Source organism: Enhydra lutris, unplaced genomic scaffold (genome assembly GCF_002288905.1).
Source record: "Enhydra lutris kenyoni isolate GAN:26980312 unplaced genomic scaffold, ASM228890v2 scaffoldscaffold36, whole genome shotgun sequence".
Taxonomy (NCBI): Eukaryota; Metazoa; Chordata; class Mammalia; order Carnivora; family Mustelidae; genus Enhydra; species Enhydra lutris.
In genome coordinates this window covers 18,822,299-18,849,147 of record NW_019154120.1, presented here as the reverse complement: position 1 = coordinate 18,849,147, position 26,849 = coordinate 18,822,299, and the positions used below count along the sequence as shown (strand labels likewise).

Genomic DNA, 26,849 nt, shown 5'->3' with positions numbered 1-26,849 from the left:
TGTAACAGGGATACATCAACATTTTCTCCTTTGCAGGTTGTAAGTTGTTTTCTTGTTGCTGGCAGTGCTGCTTATGGTGTGCATGTGTGTCCATATGCTGAAAAATACCTGGGCTTGAATAAGGATTAATCTCTTGATCATAGTTCTGTCATTTTCCTTGGGTTTTTCACTTGAAATACAATTTTATCTGCTACTCTTAATGTGATTTCCACAGGTTCGCTTTCAGTGATGAGCAAGCAGTGCAGTAATTTTTTCCTTTTGGTGCATTTCTGTAATATTTTTAGTCCAGTTCTTTATTTAGTATTTGAAATGGGTAAGTCTGTATTTTCCCGTATACAGAAAATATAATTTTAATAGGCTTATTAGCACTTACAATGGAAATGTCAAATATATCTGTCTTACTAGCTCTTTAAAGTACATTTTGTGTCTTTTGGATTTATGATTGAGTTTTACTAGCAAACTTGAGACAATTTTATTTGAATATATTTTATGATTTAGCTTTTCTTGCTGCCCGTTGTCCAGTAGGTTTTGAAATTAATTGCCTTAAGTACAAAGACTTTATTTTCTTCTAAGCATCTTGTATACAATGGACACTCCATAAGTATTTGTTGAATTAAGCTTCTGCCATGATAATGTGAAAGGGAATTTGCAAACACGCATTTCAGATGTTCTTAGTAAAGGTAACAGAACAAGCATACTACTTTAATAGGAATGTTAAAGAATTTCCAGAATTAGGTAACCTGTACATGAAACTGTTAAGACTATAAGATGACTCAAGTGCGTTAGTTTGTTCTAGATATATATATATATATATATCTCTTGTGATTGAGCTAAGAGATCCTCGGAGTTTGGTAGATGTTTCTGCTCATTTTTCTTAAATCTTAGTGTGACATAGTAGATCAAACGTGCCTGTGATCACCTCTGCCATCTCCATGCGTTTAGCTAAAGTGCTAGCCTCACAACTTTGCTGGGTATCTGTATTTCGTTGTAATAAGCCTTTAAGTCAGTAGAATCCATTGACAGATGTTACAGGTCATGTGTGGGACTTGGGGATGAATCATTTTCTCCTTCTTTCCTTCAGTCTCCCTCTGTTCTCATCTTCCTTTATTATCGCTGTCTTTCACCCTCTTTTTCTGACTGTGGCATGCTCGTAGGTACCGTTTCTCCATGGTGACACAATCAGCAGCACCCAGAGGTTGTGATAAGAGGAGTCACACACAATCACATCCAGATATCATGGCACCAGCCACTAGATAACCTTTCAGTTGTCCAAGCACATGGGCTGTCTGATGGCACACCTCCCGGAAAGAGACAGAACCAGAGCTGATCTTGGGGTGCTGAAAGGGGCACAGATGTGGTTGACATCAGAGGGGAGAGCTTAAAAGCTGACCTTGTGTCCTCACTCTTGCCTTCTTTTTTCTTCAAGCCCCTCTTGCTGCCTCAATAATTTCCTTACCAAACATGTTTGATTTTATATTCTTTGGTAGTAATGATCTCCCTTTCTCCTAATAGAATTTTGTAGATCTTTACTAGAAAGACAATATTTACTAAGGTATTGTGGTGGGCTCTTGATTTTACCTGATGCTGTTTTTAACCTATTTTCTAAACATAGTGACATGGCTGTCTACCCAAAGTAGATACTAAGATGATGTTTTATCTTTTTCTGTGACTTGACGAACCATAATGCCAAGAATAATTCCTGGGCCATAGCAGCAACTTAGTATGTGGTAGCTATCGATATCAATTTTCATATCAATAATATATTAGATATAATGTATTATAAACAACTTTATCATTCAAATTAATGTCAGTAGGTACAAAGCATTAAGCATAGTGTTTGACATTACATATTCAGCGTTTGGAAAAACAAATATGCAGCGCAGTGGTGTTAAAAATAAAAGAGTAATGTATACATTCTTCATCCCATCCCATCTTCTACATTCTCAATACTGTTGCATACTTTCATCTTCCCTCATCTGGATGGCTTCTGTTTCCTCCCAATTCATATTCATGACTCTGATCTTTTCAGCCAACACTGCTGGTGGATAAACATCTATAAAATTAAATTTGATTATGTTATTCCACTCTTTTAAAGCCTTTAGATGGTAGTTGTCAAGCTGTACTATAGCCTGAAGTTGTCTGGGGTTCTCATTAGGCAGGTTCTGATCCATTCAGGTCTATGCATACTGATTCAGGCCTGATAACAGGCCCAGGAACCTGTATTTTAACAAATAGCCTCAATGATTCTGAGAGAAGCACTGCTTTAGTGATTCCCAAGCCTGCAAGATAAAGTTCAAAAGCCTTAGTGTGAACCTCTGTGTTCTCAGTGAACCAACCCTTACATTCCTTCCCCTCGTCATCTGTGGCTTCATTAGCATCTGGCCTGTTGCATCTCCTGCCTTTATCCTTTTTCACATTTTGCTCTCTGTCTGCCCTTTCATAGTTACCCCTTCGGAGAGGCTCACCCAGGGTAGAGTTACTGCTTTCTCTGCTGTGTCCCTTATTATATCTTGCAATCTTCCTTTCTTCAAAGCACCATTCTTACTACATTGTCATGGTGTCTTTACATACCATTATGTATCTGTAAGGTTTGAGTTCCATTACCGGAAAATCATCTTGTTAGTCTTTGTATCTCCAGTGTCTTGCACAAACACAGGCAAATGTGTAACAAATGAATTAAATACGGGAATGAAATTCAGAAAGTCTTGACTTTTTAAAATCATATTTTGTAGAATATTAATTTACATTACCTACATTCTTTAGGTTCTTAAGCTGGGATTTAGAAATTATTTCCTACCTTCCTTTAAACATGATTCAGTTCAGAACAGAGATTTAAGCAAAGGAGGCAGAATTAGTAATAATTATGGCAATGATTTTTGGAAGAGCAGCTACTTGAGACTTTTTTTTTTACATTTTTCTTTAATTGAGATATAATTGACATACAACATTACATTAGTTTCAGGTTTACAACATGATTATTTGTATTTGTATATATTATGAAATGATCACCACAGGAGATCTAGTTAACAGGAAATGCTTCTCCAAGGATGGGTAAAGTATGACTTGAGGGGTTGTGCGAAGAATGAGAAAGGAACATCATCCTGGTATAAGCAAAGGCCCAAACATGTGACACTGCATGGTTCTGGAACATACAAGTGTTTTAGGGACACCTGGGTGGCTCAGTTGGTTAGGCATCTGCCTTCTGCTCAGGTCATGATCCTGGGGTCCTGGGATGCAGCCCGACATCAGGCTCCCAGCTTCTCCTTGTGCCCATCCTCTTCCTCCTCTTTGTGCTCACTCTCTCCCAAATAAATAAAAATAGAAAATTAAAAAAAAATACAAGTGATCTCACTGGGCTGTAATAGAAGATATGGGGGTTGTGATGAAATTGGAGGCAGCAATATACTTTGCTTTGCAAAGAAGTCTTTACTTTGGAAAGATTGTATCCTTGGATTCTAAAATGCCATTGAAGCCCTTTCAGCTAGGAAAGAAACATGGTCAGATGGGAGGATGATTGAGGCAGAAGAGAGAGACCAGTTAAGGAGATTTATTATAATTTTATGATTGAAGAGTTGATTAGCAATTTAAAATAATTTTGAATTTTTTTTTTATAATGTCCTTTGTTCATTCTGTCATGTACTCTGATAGGCTTACACAAGATGAGTAAAACATAGTTCCCATAGAGTACAGGAAAATGTAAATATGTAAAATACCTAACTATGTCAACATAGCCAGGGTGTATATGTTTGTGACATATAGTAGATATAAAATTTTATGGGAGCTGGATCATTATGGACTAACTTTCCTTTGGAGAATTAGGGTCTTGGTGGAAGAGAAGGGATTAGAATAGAACAAAGAAGAATATTTTGGGCAAAGGAATAAATAAAAGGATTAATGGGTGGGAGACCATGGTTATGGTATGAGAGCCGGTTTGTTAAAGCTGGAAAAATATTTGGTATCAGACCATAATGGGCCTTGGATGTTGTGCTGAACGATTTTGTATTTTATCCTGAAGCTTTATTTTCTGATTATGAGAATAATATATCATGTCTGTATACCATTTAAGAAATGTAGGGAAATATAAAGAAAAAAGAAACTAGTCTGGGGGCACCTGGGTGGCTCAGTGGGTTAAAGCCTCTGCCTTCGGCTCAGGTCATGATCCCAGGGTCCTGGGATCGAGCCCCACATCCTGCTCTCTGCTCAGCGGGGAGCATGCTTCCCTTCCTCTCTCTCTGTCTCTGCCTGCCTCTCTGCCTACTTGTGATCTCTATCTGTCAAATAAATAAATAAAATCTTTAAAAAAAAAAAAAAACTAGTCTGTAATTCCATCACAAAATGTAATGACCAATATTTTCATGTATTTCTTCCCAGTGTTTCTCATCATGCTCAGATATATACTTAAGCATTCAATAAATGAAATCAGAACTATACTCTGTGTGCATGCGTGCGTGCGTGCGTGTGTGCGTGTGTGTGTGTGTGTGTGTGTGATTTTATCTCACTTAAAATTGGAACAGGAGGGGTGCCTGGGTGGCTCAGTCCGTTAAGTGTCTGCCTTTGCCCAGGTCATGATCCCAGAGTCCTGGGATCGAGCCAGCAGGGAGTCTGCTTCTCCCTCTCCCTCTGCTCCTCCCCCCACTCATTCTGTCTCTCTTTCCTTCTCTCTCTCTCTCTCTCTTTCTCAAATAAAATCTTTAAAAAAAAAATTGGAACAGGAAATTTTGCCATGTGTCCAGAAAGCATGATTTGTAGTGATTGCAGTATTTATTCTATTATATGGCTATACCTAAATTATTTATGTTTCCTTATTGTTAGACTCTTTAGGCTTCAATTTAAAATAATGGCTACCATTTCACTGAACATCTTTGTACATAAATCCATGTCTGTATTTCTGACTATTTAGGATAGGGTTCTAGAAATAAATGCACTGGATCAAACTGTCTGAAGGTCTCACAATGTATTTTGCTACATTGCTCTTCTGAAAGGCTGCTTTTTAAATTCACGCCTGCAGTGTGTGGGTTTGACTTCCATTGTATTCCTGGATAAGTAGTTTTTAGTGTTTACTGTGTGCTAATTTTATAAATGGTATCTTGTAGTTATTTTAACAGTTATTTCCTTGACAACTAGTTTGAGCTGGTTTTCTCCTATATTTATTGACTCTTTGTTTCTTTTACTGTGAATTGTCCTTGATCTTTATGGTATTCTCCCTCTTATTTGGGCATTAGTATTTTTCTCACTGATTTTAAGACATATTTATATAGATTGTAACTCAGTCTTATTTCTAGCACATTTTCCTATTTCTTATTTGCCTTTTAATATTTTTACAGTAGTGAATTTTATAGTAGTGAATCTTAAATTTAAGTATGTTTGGAAAGCTCTTTCTCATCTTGAGATCAGATATATTTACCTGTATTTTTAGTTTTTTTTAAGATTATTTATTTATTTGACAGAGAGAGAGAGATCGCAAGTAAGCAGAGAGGCAGGCAGAGAGGGGAGGAAGCAGGCTCCCTGCAGAGCAGAGAGCCCGATGCGGGGCTCGATCCCAGGACCCTGGGACCATGACCTGAACTGAAGGCAGAGGCCTCAACCCACTGAGCCACCCAGGTGCCCCTTGATTTAGTTTTTAATCTCTATTTTCCATTTCTCTTTATAACCCCTGATAATGGCTGCTTTTTGGCGGAAGAGTGATGTGACTGTATTTGTGCTTCAGAAAGAAGTCTTGTGGCTCTGTGAAGTTATGTTGGAGTAAGGAGAGACTAGGAAATAAGGGTCCAGATGAGGTTACAGTGATAGGTGGGATAGAATGGAAGAGGAAGGATTCTCCACTGACAGCCTGGCGGGCACAGTGGGTTCAGTGGCAGCATGGACATCGGGACACATTGACCATGAGGTGCTATGGGACATCTAGATACAAGCAGTTGTTAAGTAGAGGATTGAAACTCCAGGAGGCTGGTCTGGCGATGATGGAAATTAGGGAGCCACAGGTGTCAGTCCCAATGTAGGAGGAAGGATGAATTTTCAGGGCAGCTGATGGCTGTGAAGGGTGGTCAGAATTAGAAGGCTCACCAGGAAGGGAAGCTGGGAGAGGTGGCTTTTAATTTTTTTTCTTTATGCTTTTCTCTCACTCCCCCAGCAAAAATAACGATGTCAGATACTGCAGAGAGCTCAAGGAAAAGCAGGACTGAGAGTTTCCTTGGATTAGCCTCCTACTTTCTCTACATTGGGCTAAAAGGGTCAGTAGAGGAGGAGAGAGATCTGTAGAAGAGGGGGCACGGTCAAAGGATAACACTCTTTGTGAGAATCTAAGTAGACCTGAGCAAGTTCTGTACTGAGGGAAAAGAATCTGTGAATAGGGAGAGAGTGAAGGGAACATGGAAAGAGGAGGGATTTGATGGTACAGCAACTTATAGGGACGAGTCGCTGTGATACATGGATTTTTCTTTCAGGCGGACCAGTATTTCATTCTCAGAGAATTTGCATAGAGGTTACTGAAATTTTAGTCTCTTCTATGAGTAAAAGGACTCTGTGCCTCAATAACAAATTTTTTTTTGTTTTTAAATAATTGACCATTTTATAATTGTTTCAGCATAAAATCCTCATAAATTCACATTTTTTATATGCTGCTGATTGGTGCAGTTCGTGCGTTCCTCTTAATGGTACCGAATATGCATTCAAGTTCCTCTGTTTATTGCTCATCCATGAATGTATGCAATTAAATACTTTGTAATTATGACCATTTTTTAAAAATGTTTTTTTGCAGGGAAATTTGCCTAAATATTCTCATAACTCCCTGATGGTTCAAGCAATAAAGACGAACCTAACAGACCCGGACATACATGTGCTTTTCTTTGATGTGGAAGCGTTGATTATTCAGCTCCTGACTGAAGAAGCCTCTAGGCCGAATACTGCGCTTATTTCCCCAGAGAATTTGCAAAAAGCATCTGGCAGTTCAGACAAAGGGGGCTCTTTTCTAACTGGAAAACGAGCAGCAGTTCTCTTCCAACAAGTGAAAGAAACTATCAAAGAGAACATAAAGGAACATCTCCTTGATGATGAAGAGGAGGACGAGGAGATGATGAGGCAGAGAAGAGAAGAAAGCGATCCGGAGTATCGGTCCAGCAAATCTAAGCCATTGACGCTTTTAGAATATAATTTAACGATGGACACTGCAAAATTGTTCATGTCGTGTCTTCATGCCTGGGGTTTAAATGAAGTTCTGGATGAAGTTTGCCTTGATCGCCTTGGAATGCTGAAACCGCATTGCACAGTATCTTTCGGTCTCCTCTCCAGAGGAGGTCATATGTCCCTGATGCTTCCTGGTTATAATCAGCCTGCCCGGAAACTGTCACATGGGAAGGCAGAAGTAGGAAGGAAGCTGCCAGCAACCGAGAGCGTTGGAAAGGGAACTTACGGAGTGTCCCGAGCCGTCACTACACAGCATCTCCTGTCTATCATATCTTTGGCAAATACGTTAATGAGTATGACTAATGCAACTTTTATTGGTGATCATATGAAGAAGGGTCCTACCAGGTGTGACCATGATAGTTTGATTTTATTCTCACATTTCAGGGAAAAAAAAAAAAGAATGAAACCTCTTTTATTTTTCTGTTTAGTACTTTTTTTTTTTTTTTTTTGGTTCTGCCCACCTTAGCATTTTTGTGTCATCTCAGTGTTTCCCCTTGAAATTTTAAAACACAACATGCATGATTTAAAGCATGTTTAATCTTTATTCAAACATACTACATAGCTATTTAAACTGAGTAGCTCAATTAAGTAAGTGAGTTAGGGACTAGCTCTTAGAATATAATCTTAGAATTGTATCTACTTAAAGTTTGCATTGACATTTAATTAAAAGTGTTATATTTGGTTGAAGTGCTTCTTTATGACTTATATGTAATGAATGATAGGTGTTTAGTAATTAGCTTCAGAATTTTGTGAGAATTTTGTCAGAATTCTTCAGTTGGGAGAGAGAAAACTTTTTTTAATTGTAAGAGAGTATTATTTTAATATTTCATGAATATTGAACCTGATTTGTTTTTATCTATTTTCTAGAAGTCATGAAGGCAACTTTTTAAACTGTGGTTTTATTATCCTTTATTGAGAGATGATCATATTGAGAAATTTTAAAAAATCAAATACTTAAGTAGTACTTACCTAGTGTCTGGTTCGGATGTAAGTACTTTTATAGATACTAGGTCATTTGTGATCTTAACCCTACAAGGCAAGCACTGTTATCCTTTTACTACAGATAAGAAAACTGAGAAGCAGGTTAAGTGATGTGTCTAAGGTCACACAGGTAGTTGAGTGGTGTTAAAGAATTCACAGTGAGACAGACTGCCTTGGGAGTTCAAGATTTCTAATGCCATATTACTTTTTTCGGATTTTAGAGATGAATTCTTTTAGACTCACTGTATTGTTCCATGAATTCATTTGAACCAATCATACAGGGAAGGCTGAAAACTCAGCATGCTAATACTGAAGAATGAAAGACTAATTACAATATTTATTTGTCAGTGGTAGCTCATTAAACTGTTCAGAAATATTTCTTAAATTAGTATAAAACATAAATTGTAGATAGGAAATTTTTGCTTGCTATTTGCTAATCATTCAATAGATTAAAATTTGAAAAGGAAAATGTTAATAGGTAAAAACAAAAAAACCCATCTTTTTGGAATGGTAAATTGAAAATGTTCTGTGTATGTTTCTTTTGCAATTCATTGAGGACTAGAAAGTTTAATATTTTAAATGGTTCTAGAAATATGAAAGTATGAATGTATATATACATATATTTTCCTCTTTTTTTTTTAAAGGCCACCTCGACCAAGCACCCCAGACCTTTCTAAGGCAAGGGGTTCCCCTCCAACTTCCAGTAATGTTGTGCAAGGACAGATTAAACAAGGTAAAATTAAATCTTATTAAGTAATTGACCTGACATTTCAGCTTTAGAAACTGAGGAGGCATAACTAATGTGTAATCATAACATTTTGTTTGTCTCATATTGTTAAAAGAGAGAAAAGTTGTTATATTCCAGATGTAAATATGGATAATTAAGATGTCAGTTAAAAATAAATCAGGTTTATTTAGAAACTGATAAATGAGCATATTTCACATAATTTAGTTGTACTGTCTTTGACCTAATTTTTATGAATTAGGGGCACCTTAATTTGACAACACTAGTGTGTTAATCATGTGTATCTTGAGTTTAAAAGTTTTACCTATTTTTTAACTACATTTATAAATGTTTTAAATTCATGTTTTCATACTGTATCTGTTCTGTTATTTGCCAGTAGTTCATGCTTTGTAATCCATAAGTGGAAAAACTTTCTTTTTATTTATGTCATTATATGTCTTAATTTTTTTTTTTAAGATTTTATTTATTCATTTCTGAGAGAGAGCATGAGAGGGGAGAAGGTCGGAGGGAGAAGCAGACTCCCCATGGAGCTGGGAGAGAATGCGGTACTTGATCCCAGGACTCCGGGACCATGACCTGAGCCAAAGGCAGTGGCCCAACCAACTGAGCTACCCAGGCACCCCTGTCTTAATTTTTGTCTACAGCTTTGTTTTTCATTAGTAGATAGAAGAGAAAATTGAGTTTTTCTTCCATTATTATCTTTTATGTCCATTATAAGAGTGGCAAATGAGGCGACCAGAGTTGGGGGGTAAGGGGTCACTTCTGCTTAGAGAGCTTTCCTTTAGGCCGAGAGTTAATGCTGACTCTCTCAGAATGTGATAGAAGTGTAGAAGTGGTGAGCAAGAGATGAGACGATGAAGGTTCTGCCTGTGAATGGTGACTTCAGGGTCTTCTTTTATCCATAGTTGTTTGTTTATGTTTTAAAGATTTTTTTTTTTAATATTTCCCATCCCTAGGATAAGTACTTTTCTCTTTCTTAGCTTATTATTTGGTATTTACTTTAATATCTTTAAATAGATGCCTGATTTTCAGTTTTAGGCACTACTGGCTTCTCATTATGGGAGATAAACTCCCACATTCTCTACTCCTACTCCCATTGTTCATTCCAGCCCCTCATGCTCACATCCTTTATTACCCTTCCTCTGATTAAAAATATAAACTTGTGTAAAATAATTTTATGTTATAGAAAAGTTTTGGTTGGATAACTTTTTATACTTGTGTATGTGTGAAATACATATACAGAAAAGTATGCAAAACGGAAATATGTAGCTGAGTGACTTTTACATGCTAAACTCCCTTGTAACTACATCCGTGGACAAGAACTTGAACATTGCCGTCATGCCCGAGGTTTCTGGTATGTTCACTCCCTGTCATTAGTGCCCTCTTCCAAAAGTAACTACTGTCTTGACTTCTGGGAAATCACTTTCTTTCTTTCCTTTAGAGTTATACCACCTAAGTTTAAAGCCCTTAATACTGTAGTTTAGTTTTGCTGTTCTTTGAGTTTTATATGAATTCCGTCAGTCATGGAGTATGTATTCTTTTGTTTTTGGTTTCTTTTATGAGATTTTTCGATGATACTGCATTTGAGATTTGCTCATTTCATTGTTTATTTTTATTGTTCTGTAGTAGTCTGCAGAATGAGTGGACCACAGTTTCTTCATCCATTTTCCTGTCAATAGACATTTGAATTATTTTCATTGTTTTTCATAAATCTGCAAACGTTCTTGCATTTGAATCTTAATGTACCTTATCAGTATCAGTGTTTCTGTTGTGTATATAACTGAGAATGGAATTTCTGCATGTTTAGCTTTAGCAGATAATATTATGTTTTACTAAGTGAGTGACTAATACACATCCATCAAAATGGCTAAAGTGAAAAAGATGGAAAATACTGGGTTGGCTAGGATATGGAGCAACAAGAAGTCTCATACACCGTTGATGAGCTAATGCTCAGCAGTGAATGTAGCTAACCCTGAATATTTTCCATTTCTTTCACTTGAGCCATTTTGGTGTATGTGCAGTAGTCTCTCAAGTGTTGAATTTACATCCCCCAATACCCATCAAGGCTGAATACTTTTTAGGTATGTTTATTGCTCATTTCTATATATGTTCTTTTGTGAAGTGCCTGTTCAGCTCATGTGTGTCTACTAGGTCTTTTTTTTTTTTAAGTGACTTGTAAGGGTTGATCTGTCACTGTCCTTGATATGAGCCCTTTGTTTTATCTATTACAAATATTTACTTGCCTTTCACTCTTATCTTTGAAATTCAGCATCTCTCAATTTCAATGGAATCTAATATATCAATTTTTTCACTTACGATTAATATTTTTGTGTCCTATTTAAGAAGTTACCTTGATACCTCTACCCTGATATCATGAAGATACCCTTCTGTTTTATAAGCTTTATTGTTTTACCCTTTTTATTTAGATCTATAATCTGCCTACAATTCAGTTTTGGGTATAATGGAAAGCAGGGGTCCTGATCTGTTCACTGCTTTGCAATGCCATCCTTGTCATAAACAAAATGTTCTTCTATATGATCTGTTTCTGGGGCTGTTTGAGCCCATTGACTTGCTTGTGTAATCTTGTGCCTTAATTACTGTAGCTTTATAGTAGGACTTGGTATTCAACAGATAGAGTCTTCCCATCTTATTCTTAAAGAATGTCATGGCTATTCTTTTTTCTCTGAATATCTCAATTGTCATTTTAGAGCTAGTTTCTCATTTGTTATAAAGACCTATTGTGATTTCAACTGCAGTTTTATTGAATTTGTAGATGAGTTTGAGGAGAATTAATATCTTTGTGGGTTCACTCATTCAGTGTATTCCTGTATTTATTTAGGTCTCATTTAGCTATTGTAACTCTTTTATAATTTAATGTGTAGAGGTCTTATATACTTTTTATTTAGATTTTTTCCTAGGTAAGGATTTTTAAAATATTCTTATAACTGGTATTGAATATTTTGTTTTCTGTGCCTCTGGCACAGAAATGCAGATGATTTTTATATGTTTACCTTGTATCAAGAAGGCATGCTCTTCACCCATTATTTGTAATACTTTATTTGTGGATTACTTTGACCGTATGGACAGTCATATGGGATACTTTTTCTATTCCCAGTGTTTTCCTTTTAAGCTTTCATAATTATTGTATCTCTTGTATGCTTTTTATAGGTGATTTATAAGAAATTAAATTTCCATTATTCCTTTGCTAAGTGTTTATCCTCAGTATATTTTAGGTTTTATCGTGCTTTTTCTGTATCTATTGAGATGATTATATAATTTTTCTTTATTCTGTTTTGATGTATTATCATCTTATATATTGTTGAATTTGGCTTAATATTTTTTACTCAGGAAAAAGTTTTCTCTTCTTCCTCTTCCTATTCCTTTTTTTTTTTTTTAATACGTAGGCTCCATGCCTAGCATGGAGCCCAACACAGGGCTTGAACTCACAACATTGAGATCAAGACCTAAGCTGAGATCAAGAGTTACACACTTAACCAACTGAACCAGCCAAATGTCCCAATTTTCCTTTCTTCTAATGCTCTTATGAAGTGTTACATTATGCAGGTTTCAAAAAATGGATTAAGGAATCTTTTCTTTCTTTCTGTTTTCAGGTAGAATTTGTGTAAGATTGACATTCTTTCTTCCATGTATGTTCAGTAGAATTTGCTGGATTTAGATCTAGAGTTTTCTTTGTGGGAAGTTTTAAAATTCTAGGTTTAATGTCTTTCATTCTCATGTGACACTTCAGATTTTCTGTTTCTTCTTATGTCAGTTTCATTAAGTAGTACATATTTAGCGATTTTTCTAGTTCTTTTAAAATTGTTGTCCTTTGAAAAGGTATTATCTTTCAAATTTTTAATTTTATTTATTTATTTTTATTTTTATTTTTTTAAAGATTTTATTTATTTACCTGACAGACCGAGATCACAGGTAGGCAGAGAGGCAGGCAGAGAGAGAGAGGAAGGGAAGCAAGCTCCCTGCTGAGCAGAGAGCCCGATGCAGGGCTCCATTCCCAGGACCCTGAGACCATAACCTGAGCCAAAGGCAGAGGCTTAACCCACTGAGCCACCCAGGCGCCCCTCAATTTTTTTAATATCTGTGATGATACCGTCATTTTTGTTCCTGATGTTAATCATTTGTATCTTCCCTCTTTTTTCTTGATCAGTCTCATCAGGCACTTATCAATTTTATTAGTCATTTTAATGAATCCTCTGTGCCTTTGTTTTTCCTTTCTAAGTGCATGTTTTTTCCTGTGTCACTGAAATCTGCTCTTCTCCTGTTTTTTTTGTAGTTTAATATGCAGTTTATTTTTAACTTCCTAAGATGGATGGTAACTTACCAATTTTTAGCCCTGCTCCCTTCAGAGTACATGCCCAAAATAATGTTATCTGTGAATAAAGACAGTTTTGCTTCTTTTCAGTCAGTTTGAATTTTATTTTTCTTACCTTATTGCACAGGTAAGGAGTTAGAGAATGATGTTGAATTGAAAAGTTAGAGCAGTCATGCTTGCCTCATTTCCAATACATGGGATAAAGCATCCAGTCTTTATTAAGCACGATATTAGGGGCCCCTGGGCGGCTCAGTGGGTTGAAGCCTCTGCCTTTGGCTCAGGTCATGATCCCAGGGTCCTGGGACTGAGCCCCACATCGGGCTCTGTGCTCAGCATGGAGCCTGCTTCCCTTCCTCTCTCTCTCTCTGCCTGCCTTTCCGCCTACTTGTGATCTCTGTCTGTCAAATAAATAAATAAAATCTTTTTTTTTTTTTTTTAAAAAGCATGATATTAGCTGCAGGTTTTTCTTAAATGAACAGAATGTTAAGTCAGGTACCCTCTATTCCTAGTTTGCTGAGATTTAAAAATTTTGAATGGACGTTAGATTTTGTCAGATGATTTTTCTGCAATTGTTGAAATTAGCAAATGATTTTTCTCCTTTATTTTCTTAAAACAAAGTACATGAACTTTTGAACTTTAAAACAATCTTGAGGGTGACTGGGTGGCTCAGTTGGTTAAGAGACTGCCTTCAACTCAGATCATGATCCTGGAGTCCTAGGATCAAGTCCCGCATCAGGCTCTCTTTTTGGCAGGGAGTGTGCTTCTCCCTCTGACCCTGCCCCTTCTCATGAGTGCTCTCGCTCTCTCTCTCTCTCTCATTCTCTCTCTCTCAAATAAATAAAATCTTTAAAAAAAAAAAAAAACCTGGAGATTTTGTTAGACAACACTTGGTCATGATGAATTATTCTTCTTATAGATTGCTGGTATAATTTGCTAAAATTTCTTCAGAGTTTATGTTATGTTTATTAGGAATTTTCGTCTACAGTTTTCATTTCTGATAATGTTCTTTGTTCAGTTTTGGTAATAAGATAATGCTGGTCTCGTAGGAATTAGGATGTTATCCTTCCCACCCCCCCTCTTTTTTTTGTATTTTCTGGAAGGGTTTGTTTAGGATTGATTTTATTCCTTATTCATTTTATCTAAATTCACTATTGAAAGTATGTGGGCCTGGAGTTTTCTTTATGGGAAAGGTGTTAACTATAGATTTAAATGCTTTAATAGATACAGGGTTATTTAGATGTTTTATCATTATTATTACATCTTGGGTGAACTTTGCTATTTTCTGTCAAAGTTATTGGGGAGAAAAGCTTAATATTCTCTTATTTTTCTTTTAATATCGTATCTGTAGAAATTGAAATGGTACCCCCCTCTTATTTTTGTTATATATATTTTATGGTTTTTTTCTTTTCTCCTGAGTAGTCTGGCAATGGTTGTGGCTTTCATTATTCCTCCTTGCATTCCTATTAGTTTTTGCTTCATGTATTATAAAACTCTCTTATTAGGTACATAAACCTTTTCTTACTGATTTTTGTTTTTTACTTTTGTCATTATGAAATGACCTCTTTATCTTTGATAGTATCTTTTGCTTTGAAAATCTACTTTGTTTATAATAATATAGCCAGTTCAGCATTTTTGGTTACTGTTATTAGCATGGTATGTATTTTCTTGTCCTTCTACTTTTCACCCATTTGTGGTCTTTACATTTATATTGTGTTTCTTATAGGCAGTATGGCCTACTTTTTGCTGTAGTGTTTAAGCCATTTACATTTAATGTGGTTGTTGATATAGTTAGTTTGAATCTGTCATTCTGCTATTTTTTTTCCTGTCTCATTTGTTCTTTGTTCCTTCTTTTCCTTTTTCTACTGTTTTCTTTTATGATTTCACTTTATCTCTTTTATTGACTTACAAGCTAATTGTTTATTTTGTTATTTTAATGGTTATTTTAGAGTTTCTAGTCTACAGAGATCTTTAATTTATAGAGTACCTTCAAGTGATACCATTAACATTTAATATTAAAACTAAAATGTTATACTTGCATTTTTTAAATTTCCTGAACTTTAGTCTATCTTTGTTTTGTATTTTACATTTATGTATTTTATAAACTCTTCAAATCAGTATTATTTAATAGTTAATTATATTTTAAAGAGATTTAAATAAGAAAAGGGATACATTTAACTATGTAATTACCATTTTTGGTGTTTTTCATTCCTTTATGTAGATCCAGATTTTTGTCTGGTGTAATTTTTTTTTTTCTTTCTGCCTGAAGTAAACATTTCTTGTAGTGAAGGTCTGCTATTCTTTCAGCTTCACATCTGAAAACTTCTTTATTTGCTTTTGATTTTGAAAGATATATTTTGTCTGGTATCGAATTCTAGGTGGACCATTTGTATCTTTCAGTACTTAACAAGGATACTCTATTATCTTCTTACTTGCTTTGTTTTATTTTTTTTTTAAAGATTTATTTATTCATGAGAGAGAGAGAGAGAGTGTGCATGTGTGACCATGTGTGAGTATGGGGAGGGAGAGGGATAAGCAGACTCCATGCTCAGTGTGGGGCCTGAAGCAGGGCTTGATCCCAGGACCCCAAGATCACAACCTGAGCTGAAATCTAGAGTCAGATGCTCAACTGAGTGAGTCACCCAGGCGCCCCCTCATTTGCTTTGTTTTTAACAAGAAATCTGATGTCATCTGTATTTTCCTATTTAATATTAAAACATTTTTTTTTTTTTTTACTTTATTACTCTTGCTGTTTTAAAGATTTTCTCTTTGTTACTGGTTTTGAGCCATTTGCTTATGGAGTGCCTTGGTGTAATTCTCTTTATGTTTCTTGAGGTTGAGTTTATTGAGCTTATTATTTTTTATAGTTTTCATTAATTTAAAACATTTTTCAAGCATTATTTCTCTAAATATTCTTTCTATTCTCTCCTCTCTTCTCTCTTTAGTGGACTCAAATTATATGTACATTAGGTCACTTGAAATTGTTTCATATAGATCACTGATGCTTTATATTTGGATTTTTCCCCCCTGTGTTTTCATTATTTGGTTTCTGTTACAATGTCTTCAAGTTCATTCATCTATTCTTGGCAATATCCAGCCTGGTATTAAGATGAATCAGTGTACTTTTCATCTCAGACATTATGATTTGCATGTCCATAATTTTGATTTGTATCTTTTTTAATATCTTCATTATTTCTATGTAACTTTTTTCAGTATATTAGCTATAGTTATAATGACTGGTTTAATACCCTTATTTGATAATTTTGACATCTCTGTCAGTTTGGGGTTCATTTTTAATGGATAACCCCCATTATGGACTGTGCTCTCCTGCTTCCTTTCATGCTTGGTAATCATTGTTAAATGGCAGACACTTGGATTTTACCTAGTTGGGTACTGAAGATTTTTATATTGTTATAAATCTTTTTTTTTTTCTTTTGTAACTTATATTCTGGATACAGTTAAGTTGCTTGGAAACAGTTTGATCTTTTTCTGGTCTTGTTTTTGATTTGTTTGGTGGGTTTGGAGTCATGCTCTAAGGCTAATTTCCCATTACTGAGGCAAGAGCTTCCTGAGTATTCTATCTAGTACCCCATGAATTATTAATTTTCCAATCTGGCTGGTGGAAGCATCGTGGTCTTTGGCATTATAGTTTCTTCACACACATGAACTGATCACTGCTCTGACTATTCCAGGGGGATGTCTGAAGAACTTGATCTTTGAAGCTTTCTTCTCTCTGTCCAGTGGATTCTAGCTGCTCTGGCTTCCTGAGACTCTCAGCTCTGTCTCTTCAACTCAGGGAAACTGTGGGGCTCTTCCTCAAACCTCTTCCCATATCTTGGTCGAGAAACTCCCACAAAGCAATAAGCTGGGGCAATCATAGTGCTGTTTGTCTCCCAACTCCTGACTCTCAGTTCATCATCACTTGATGTCCAGGGCTTGAAACCATTGTTTTATGTGTTTGGTTGGGGGAGTTGTTTTAGATGGGATTATAAATCTGTTTCATGTTATTCCATCTTGGCCAGAAGTGGCAGTTCCTCTCCCTTTGCTTTTAAAATGTTCTAAATATACTATTACTTCATAAAGTAAAAATCCTTTATGTTGTATAGAGTTTAGTATTTTTAGAGCCATTACTTCAGAGAGAAATGGTAACAGGCTAACAAAGGTAAGAGACTTGTTTAAAATATGGTTAGTTATAGTGGTATGATTAGGATACAACAGCACCTTTTAACTCTAGGTTTGTGCTTGTATTTATGTCCTAAATCCATTAAAAATATCTTCCAGTTTACACAATCCAAATCAGTGGCAGGGCATAATCTCCTCTATTTAGTTAGTTCAGAGCTTCATTGACGATGAGTTCCTGTTAGGGGTGCCTGGGTGGCTCAGTTGTTAGGCATCTGCCTTCGGCTCTGGTCATGGTCCCAGAGGCCTGGGATTGAGCCCGTTTTGGGCTCCCTGCTCAGAGGGGACCCTACTTCTCCCTCTCCAGCTACCCCACTGCTTGTGTTTCCTCTCTCACTGTCAAATAAATAAACAAAACCTTAAAAAAAAATCCGTTCCTGTTAGAGATGGTTATTTGTTTTCCTCATCATTACCATCTTTATTATCATTCTTTGTAGTTGATGTTTCTTCTTGGATTACATTTTCTCCCTCTGTAATCCTAGCAGATACAAACTGTCCAGTTTAATTTGTGAGATTGTTGTGATGCATTGTGTACTCCATCACTGTTATGGCATTGAACTTACTCACCTGGTCAGCTCTGAGGATGTTACTTTGATTTGAATACTTTAATGTTGCTCCTCTCATAAAGCATCACGTTTTGAGAGCAGTGAAGAGGGGGAGGGGGACTAAGAATTGAGGCTTTTTCCAAAGCATTTATTTAAGTCAGTAGAGTTAGGAATTTCCATTTGAAACAATACAGATGCTTATCTTTTAAAGCGAATAAAGGTTAGCAATCTGTAGTGAGAGTTACATTATAAAATACTTTAGGATGGCATGATGAAACTCACTTTCTATTTGAATATTGAAAATATGGAGTGATTATCTCTTTAACAAATATTTATTAAGCCCTTTTTTCCTCCAACTCTATTTGGGTCGTTAGAAAAATTAGTCTGATGTATACTCTCTTGAGTAGTTTATATGCATCTATCTAGTAAATAACTCAATGGACATGAACAACTAGCTAGTGTAAGAAACGGTAAGAGAATGGACAAAGCTCTGAGTTCTCTACAGTAGAGCAGTGAGGGTATTACATTTTTGTCTCTCTGTTCTAACTTAGCTCGGTTTGCTTTCAAACATTTTCCTCTTTCCTTATGTTTTCTTTTCCTGACTCCCACTACATTGCACATTGACTCACAATCCATTTCTCAAGCTGAATGCAAACATGAATATGCTCCTTTTCGATGTCACTTACATGTTGGCTAATACTTGTTCAACTGCAAAATAATCTATATGGAGTAAAGACTTTAGCTGTGGATTGGACCTTTTGTAGACATTTGGGTCTAAGAATAAAGATGATAGAGATAGTTCAGCTAACATAATTTCTCATAAACATTATCAGGGTATTTCATTGGAAAATAATTTCTTCACGAGAGCTTTATTTTGTCTAACAGTGGGCTTGTTCATTCAGTCTTTGCCAGTCATTAACATTTACTGACAGTCATGTCAGTACTTTTTGATAGAGTCAGTTTTTATTTATTAGACACTTGATTATGTACTTTACAAAACATCTCACTTGAGAAAGGGATCAGACTAAATTGTTGTTCATAGTTATACAGCCCTAAATGGCCCATAACTGTAGGCTTATCTACATCCTGATATACTGTACTTCTCTTGGTTAGTTAAGTAATGCTATGGCCTGAGTCTTTGGTGTGTGTCTCTAGTGCCTGTCTTGACTGTGACCCTCTGTCTACGTTAGTAGTTACATCTTTACTCAGTGGCAGGTGTGGAAGCAAGTCTAAGCAATTTAAATATGTAAGATTATGTTACAGTATCTGCTATTTTATTTTTTCAGAAATGGGTTTAATTTAGGTTGTCTAAACTTAGAAGTAGGAGGTAGTCATTGTTAAATTATTTCAGGCATCATTTATACAAATTAACCATAGTTTTTCACCATCCGTTTCCAGGTTCTATAGCAAGAAGTATGGGGTACATATATCAGGTCAATGGATGGACCTCAAGACTCATTAAAATTTTGTGTTTGAACTTATATGCCTTTTATTTTAAAAAATTGGTTTATGACTTTGGTCTTTGGAAGCTCAAAGGGCAGGCATTTCTTCTCTTTGTTCTTTTTTAGTCACTGATTTAGCACAAGTTCTTGGGAACAGTAGCTGAAGCATAGAAGGCACTCAATAAATATTTGTATAAGTGAATCTATAGATACCTTCTCTTTATGCTTCTAGTGTCGATAAGTCAGTAACTAGGGGCTGGGTCTTTAAGGCTGACAAAACAAATCTCTGCCTTCAAGGAGCTTATGTCTAGTGGAGGAGATCCAGAGGACAGTGCAGTTGGTGATAACATTTTCATTAGTTATTTGCTTTTCCTGCCAGACTCTGAGTAACTGCAAGCAGCATCTTTGTCTAATCTCTATGACTTTTTATATGCTTCGCATATATATACATCTGGCACATAGTAGGTGCTTATTGTTAATTAAATGAAATAGAAAATTTGAATAGCCTCCATATGTCTAATTCAAGTTATTATTTATGTTATCGCTTTATCTTTCTTTCTTTCTTTTTTTTTTTAAAGATTTTATTTATTTATTTGACAGACAGAGATCACAAGTAGACAGAGAGGCAGGCAGAGAGAGAGAGGGAAGCAGGCTCCCCGCTGAGCAGAGAGCCCGATGTGGGACTCGATCCCAGGACCCTGAGATCATGACCTGAGCCGAAGGCAGCAGCTTAACCCACTGAGCCACCCAGGTGCCCTCGCTTTATCTTTCAATGTAATAAACTCTCCTCCATGGTGCCTGGTCTTAGTTCGTTTATTTTTTTTTAGATGTTAGTAATGAAGGAGGCCTTTTACAGAAGCAGGATTTTAAAAAGTTTTTTAATTTTTATTTTTTGGACTCTGACGAGTTAAAGGTCAAGGCAAAATTGCCATTACATCTGAACTTATTCCAGTTCTGATATAATCCATTGGCGATCTGGAGGTTAAATAGAGTTTTACTGTATTTTTCAAACATTATTAGCACGTTTGTATTTTGCCTTGACGTATGTCTGTCAGAATACTATCTTGGGCTGTTAATTCATTCTGCTTTATGGTAGGTCCTTATCCTTTCTACTTCCTGGAACCTTGTACTTCCCTATTGCCGTTAGACTTTTTGTGCTCTTCCGTCATAGCATTTTAAGGATATACTTTTTTCTTAGACTGTTTGATTAATGATTTATCAGAGTGCTTCATGTTGACTTAAAAGATGATGAGGATGCTCATCTCCCGTAGACATAAAGGGCAGATGTTGCTCTAAGATCTCTGCATTGAATGGCAGACCTAGTGTGGAATGCCTTCTTCTCTATCCTCCCCTCTCAGAGCTTTGTGATTATCCGGTAACACCTTATTTATTTATTTATTTATTTATTTATTTATTTATTTTAAAGATTTTATTTATTTGACAGACAGATTACAAGTAGGCAGAGAGGCAGGCAGAGAGAGAGGGGGACGCAGGCTCCCCGCTGAGCAGAGAGCCCGATGCGGGGCTCGATCCCAGGACCCTGGGATCATGACCTGAGCTGAAGGCAGAGGCTTTAACCCACCGAGCCAGCCAGGCGCCCCTGTCGTGTAACACTTTAGATAAAGTGATTCATTATTAAATAATTTTATTTGTGTTAAACTTTGAAAACTTCTTTACCCATTGCATTTGGTTTTACAGAAAACTTTCTAGATTTTCTTTATTCTCTTCTGAAAAATGTACTGAAAGGGCTGTTTTCATGTACTAGGAGGTTAATGAGGTTTAGACCAATAACTTGCTACCTAAAGTATGTTCACTTTCTATCCTTCGTATATTTAGCATGTCACAATGGCAGTAGGGAACAGTGTAGTTCAGAGTCAGATTTCAAATGAAAACTGAAATAGACCTATTTAGAAACTGAAAAACCAGGGATGTTGTAACATCGAGTTCTATGTAGATGCTATTTAACGTAAAGCGTGTGGGTGTGGGTGTGTATGTTGTCACACAGTTCATTTATCTTCGCCTGTCTTTGCATGTGGTAGTAAGTAGTTAAAGAGGCTCTTAGCTGCAAAATTTAAAGAACTTTTGTAGGTAAAATAATAGAACTCGAGCCACCTCTGTCATCACCTGAAACTATGCTGAGACTTTTGCCCTTAGGCTTGACTAACCCTTAGTAAGAGAAGTCAATTGATAATTGACATCGCAGGTTTTTTGTTTTAAGAAACCAAATGCTGCTAATGCTTCAATCTATGAATTGTCAGTATTCAGTGCTACATATGACTTCCTTCAGATTCATTGTTGTCATTAAGCCTTGAGCTTTTTGTTTTGGGAGTGGTGCTCTTTAAATTTCTTTTGCTGACTTCTTTATATGTGGACAGTTTTAAAAGCTCAAGCAGAGTTAATTTGAATTTTTCAATTAGTTATAAAAGTAGTTCCAGATTCTGCAGTCTCAGCTGTGAGGTAGTCTGAATGAAGTATTTTTTGGTGGTGATGCCAAGATTTTTAAAGCATAGTAAATCTGATTCCTTGATCTGTCTAATAGTATTCTTGATTTTTGTGTGTGTGTGCTCACAGAATTTATTAAAGGAAAATGTAAATGTCTTTTTCCTTATTCCTGTCATTTAAACAGTAGTCCAAAAAAGAGTCTGTTTATTTACCTCATTAAAAATAAACATATATTTTGAACATTATTCTGTTAAGAGCTATTATACTTATTTTAGTAGTTTTCTCAGTAGCATTTCTAGTTTACTTTATGCTTGTGACTTAGAGAAGATGGAGTTTAATCCCACTACTTACTTGACAAGACTAGGGTAATGATCACTCAGTACTGAACTTTTATTCATTCGTATTGAATTTCCTCACTTCTCACCCTACTATCCTCTCACTTAAGAGTAAAATCAGATATCACAGTCTTTTCAGGGATGACAATAATAATTTCTTTTTTTTTTTTTAAGTGAAATTATGGAAAAGTCCCAGTTGTTGGAAGCCACCAGAGGAACTTTGTGAACAATTTTGGTGGCATGAAAGTTAAAACCTGAAGATTTACTCTCTGCCATCCAGGCTCGGCAACTTTTTTGCATGAGGAAGTGTATATTTGATAGGCCCTAGTAACTGAATTTGTAATTAGAAATGATTTATAAAATGAAAAATTTGTTTAATGGAACAAAGAAATATTTAAGATTTCTTTGCAAGATTACAATAGAATTCTTATATCTTAGGAAATGTGCAGTTAAGAATAGCTCTGTTTCTTTCATAAACATAACAAAATTATTATAATTTCATAAGGAACAAAAACAGGTCTGTGATAATAAAAACAATTATAATTTCCCCGATGAGACTTTCATATGTGCAGAATGTGCTTCTTAGGGTATATAGAATTGGATTTTTTTTTTTTTTTTTAACTGTTCATGTACTTTCAGTTCTACTGGTTACTACCTCACACGTGCCTGATTGACATTATGATGCATTCGTGTGGAAATTATGAAAAGTTGTTTTCATGCAGCTGTCCTGTAGTTACAAAGGAACTTCACTGCATGAAAAACAAACATATCATTCAGGGGACAATGCTTAATCTGTTCAGGAGCCCAAACCTATTGCTGTTCAATGACAGAAGAAAGGAGAGGGATTAATTTGAAGATACTTGTGCATGACATATGGTAATTTCTCCATAGGAAGGAAGTGTCAAATGGTGACCTCTAAATCTTACCATTGACCTCCAGTTGTAGAATGTGTGTGCCATACGGTCTTTTTGCCTTTTCATATGATAATTGAAGCTGAAACATTTTCCTGGTAATATGACTTTTTGGGGGGTGGGATGGGGTTGCTGCATGTATTTTATGAAGATTAGAACATTTATAGTAATTTTGATAAATGGGTATCATAAAAATATTTTTTAAACTAAAAATGAAGCTATGTTAGGATTCTTACAAAAGTTGTTTAGTATATATATTCTTTATAAGTTGGCAGATTTTAAATTGTATTTTTATCAAAGGAGTATGGAAAATTGAAATGATTTCAGTGGATGTTGGTTTGAGATATTAAAAAATAATTTACATATAAGGTTAGGAAATAAATCATTAGAAGAATGTAATTGGCAGTATGACGACCAAGTTAAAGTTTTCAGTATGTGATACATTTTAAAAATTGAATTACATTCTTGCTAATTCTTAATATGTCTGTCATTTTTTACTTATAGCCTTACTTGTTTTAGAACAGTTTTTGTATCAATTGGTACATTGATAAATTAGAATATTAAGTAGATTTTGGTTTTAAGAGGAATTTGAACTACACTGTGATTGCTGTTCAATAAAATATATCATTTCCCTGCCGTAATCCTCAACGATCATGCCCTTCTGATGAAAACATCATTTTTCAGTTCTCCATTTACTATATTTTGCCAACTTTGTTTTTCATTCTTCACTAATACTGAGCTTTTTTTCAGAAGCCGCTGTACCTCAATTCTCTCCTCTTTATTTCTTCTGTTTTCTCTGCAAGTTCCTGCTCCTGTCATTTCCGCTCGGTCTGATGCTGACCACTCTGGCTCTGACCCTGCTTCTACTCCTGCTTTACATACCTGTTTCTTAGTAAATGAAGGTATTCTCTCTCAACTTCCTAACAACTCCCTCTCAGTCTGTGCTTTATTCTGATATGACATGTTCTTTTTATCCAGTTTACACATTTATCTGCTTTGTTATATAGGAGATCCTAAATTTTCCATTTTTTAACTTTATTTGCTAATGTCAATGATAAGGGCCAGCTAGGAAAATGTAATGCTGCTCCTGGCAGGTATACACTATGTTTCTCGTAACCTCGAATGCCATTAAAGAAGTGCAAAGATGCTAATCTTTGATGTGAAGTAGGTATTAAAAAGTGGATTGGTTTTCATAATGATGTTTGCCATGTGATCTCTGGTGTTTTGCCTGTTTCATTACTCTGAGGTTAGAGGGAGATGTGAGGGGTCTGTTTACATTATCATTAGAGAAGTCTTCAGAATGTTGATTAGCACCTATGATTATAAACAGGAATTCACCTGTTTATCCTCCTTACTATTTCTGTTTCTGGAAGAGGCAAAAATCCGTAATTTCAGTTTTTAAGGTATAGTTAGGCTATCATATTATCCCTATGGAGTTAATACTAGGTGAAAGTGTTTTTAGAACTCTGAAAATGTGAATGGAATCCACAAACCTTTTTTCCCCAAGAGCCACCATAGGATTATTTATACTGCCTGGAAGCCTAACGGAACTTGTGAGCTCTGAGTTATATCCACTGTCTTCATTATGGGTTCTGTCTTCACCAGATGTATAATATAAAAGGAAATTTTTTAAAAATCTCAAGTGTAATCCAGATTGATTCTGACTCTTTGCTAGAAAGCAGTATTAACAATCCATTCAAATGGAAAGAATGGCGTAGTATCTGTAAAGTACAGAGCCCATGTTTGAAGTACCACTCATTTGGAAAGAAAACATGGGAGCACAAAAGTATAACTCATTTTTTGTTTGGCTTCCCTATCATAGACATGTGCTAAGGTTAGTGTGCTAAGACTGGATTTTAGCAAAAATAATTCAGGTCAAATTTGTTAAGCTATTGCGAAAGAGTAATTCGTTAGTTCAAAAAAAAAAAAAGCTCTTGACTTTGGACCATGGTGAGAATCACTGTCCTATTAAAATTCAGCTCATAAATAACACTTCACACGTTTATGAGACATGTAATTTATATTTACATATATGTGTGTGTGTGTAAGTGTGTGTGTGTGTGTGTGTATATATATATATATATATATCTCCTCTATATATGTATATATACTCTCTATATATGTATATATACCCTCTATCGAAAATAAATTGGAATCTAAAATGCGTGTGCTCATCATCTTAATCATTTAATTATATATTCTCAGTTGATAAGAATTTTCTTACTGAAAGGATAAATCTTTAGATAGGTGGCTTATCAGTTACTCACTTATTTTCTCTCCTCTCTCTCTTTCTTTTTTAAGCAATCCTAGTAATTATTTTGAATTTTATGATAGGATTCTTTTTGTTTTAGATTATTTCAAAACATTGATTTGTTAAAATTCAGTGATCACTTATATATGGTAGTAATTGCTTTTTTGCATTCGTTTTTGATTATTTGTCTTTAATAGTGACTTCATACATGATTTGGGAAGACTGAGGCATTTATTTTGTATATATTTTTCAGACCCCTTTGGTTGAAATGCTTATTTGAGCATGTCTGGATACTGTTACTTTTAGATATTGCAGTGGCTTCCAGTGTTTGTTTTCTTTAAATAATCAAGTTCCATATTATGGATTAGAATTTTGGGAAAAAAAAACCTTTCATTCCCATAGATTAAAGTTAGTGATACTTAAGATGTCAATTTTGGATTATCTGGTTTTTATTTTATGAAATGTCTGAATTCATTTTTCCTCTCAAAATTCATGTTATGTTACTTACTCAGTTATGATTGTGATTAAATATCTGATTCATTTAGTAGGAAAAGAGATCAATAAGTATTAATTAAAGGCCCTGTGATAGACAAGGGAAGACATCTCTGTTGACTGACAAAGGTGGTCATACACAGATGGCCAGGCCTTAGCAGACATGAACTTATCTTTGGATATCTGTGTGAATGCCCTTTTAACTGAAAGTAGTTTCAAGTCTACAACTCTAGTACATGTTTATTTCTATGTTTTCTGCAGTTAGAAATATGTTTTCCTTGTAGAATTTGTATGTACTTTATGTGGAAGTTTATTTTTGTTTAAGACTTTGAGATTTCTTGTAAGTACCAATTACAAGATTTAGAGATAAACTACATTTGATATAATTTGTATAAAATATCTAATAAATTGTAATCATTTATAATATAATTTAGCACATTTGTCCTTTTTGATTTTTGGTTTATTTAAAGAAATGTCTTTGAATTAGGGAATGCTAAAATGCTTAAAGTATTTGTAATATGTTACATTTTTAACAGGATGGAGTCAGTTGGCTGCTATGCATTGTGTGATGCTGCCAGACCTGCTGGGACTGGATAAATTTAGGCCCCCACTTCTAGAGATGCTGGCTCGAAGATGGCAGGATCGATGCTTGGAGGTAATATTGACGTGGTATGGATAGAAAACAAAAACATGAGAGCAGTAGACAAGTGTAAATTTGAAACGAAATGCTTAATATTTATCTAATTTCTTTTCACCTGTTTATTTCACAGAAAATATGGATTCATGATTTTTTTTCAGTTTATGTGCTGAATAGTAATGTTCCAACTTGCATGTTTGTTTACTTTTGAATCAGTGAATATTTGACCAAAGGTTTCATATACTTTATAGGACTGTTTCTTTGAGTGTTGGTTTCTATAGAGATTGTTCTGTGTAGATTAACATACATGCATGCTCACATACATACACCCGACTCCCTCAGAATCACACACTGAGCTATAATCACGTCAGTCAGATTCT

At 35.3% G+C, this 26,849-nt stretch overlaps 1 protein-coding gene across 2 annotated transcripts in view; it reads left to right on the top strand.

Moving 5' to 3' along the window:
• The window catches only part of LOC111154249 (WD repeat domain 7), a 364,619-nt gene that overhangs the window by 100,635 nt on the left and 237,135 nt on the right, over positions 1–26,849 (top strand). The window contains exons 15-18 of one of the 2 annotated variants that reach the window (XM_022513748.1): positions 6,758–7,527; positions 8,808–8,896; positions 23,893–23,991; positions 26,369–26,487. In XM_022513748.1, coding sequence (XP_022369456.1) covers positions 6,758–7,527; positions 8,808–8,896; positions 23,893–23,991; positions 26,369–26,487 — 1,077 coding nt within the window. The remainder of the gene's footprint in view (positions 1–6,757; positions 7,528–8,807; positions 8,897–23,892; positions 23,992–26,368; positions 26,488–26,849) is intronic. The other variant, XM_022513750.1, reaches the window with a different exon arrangement.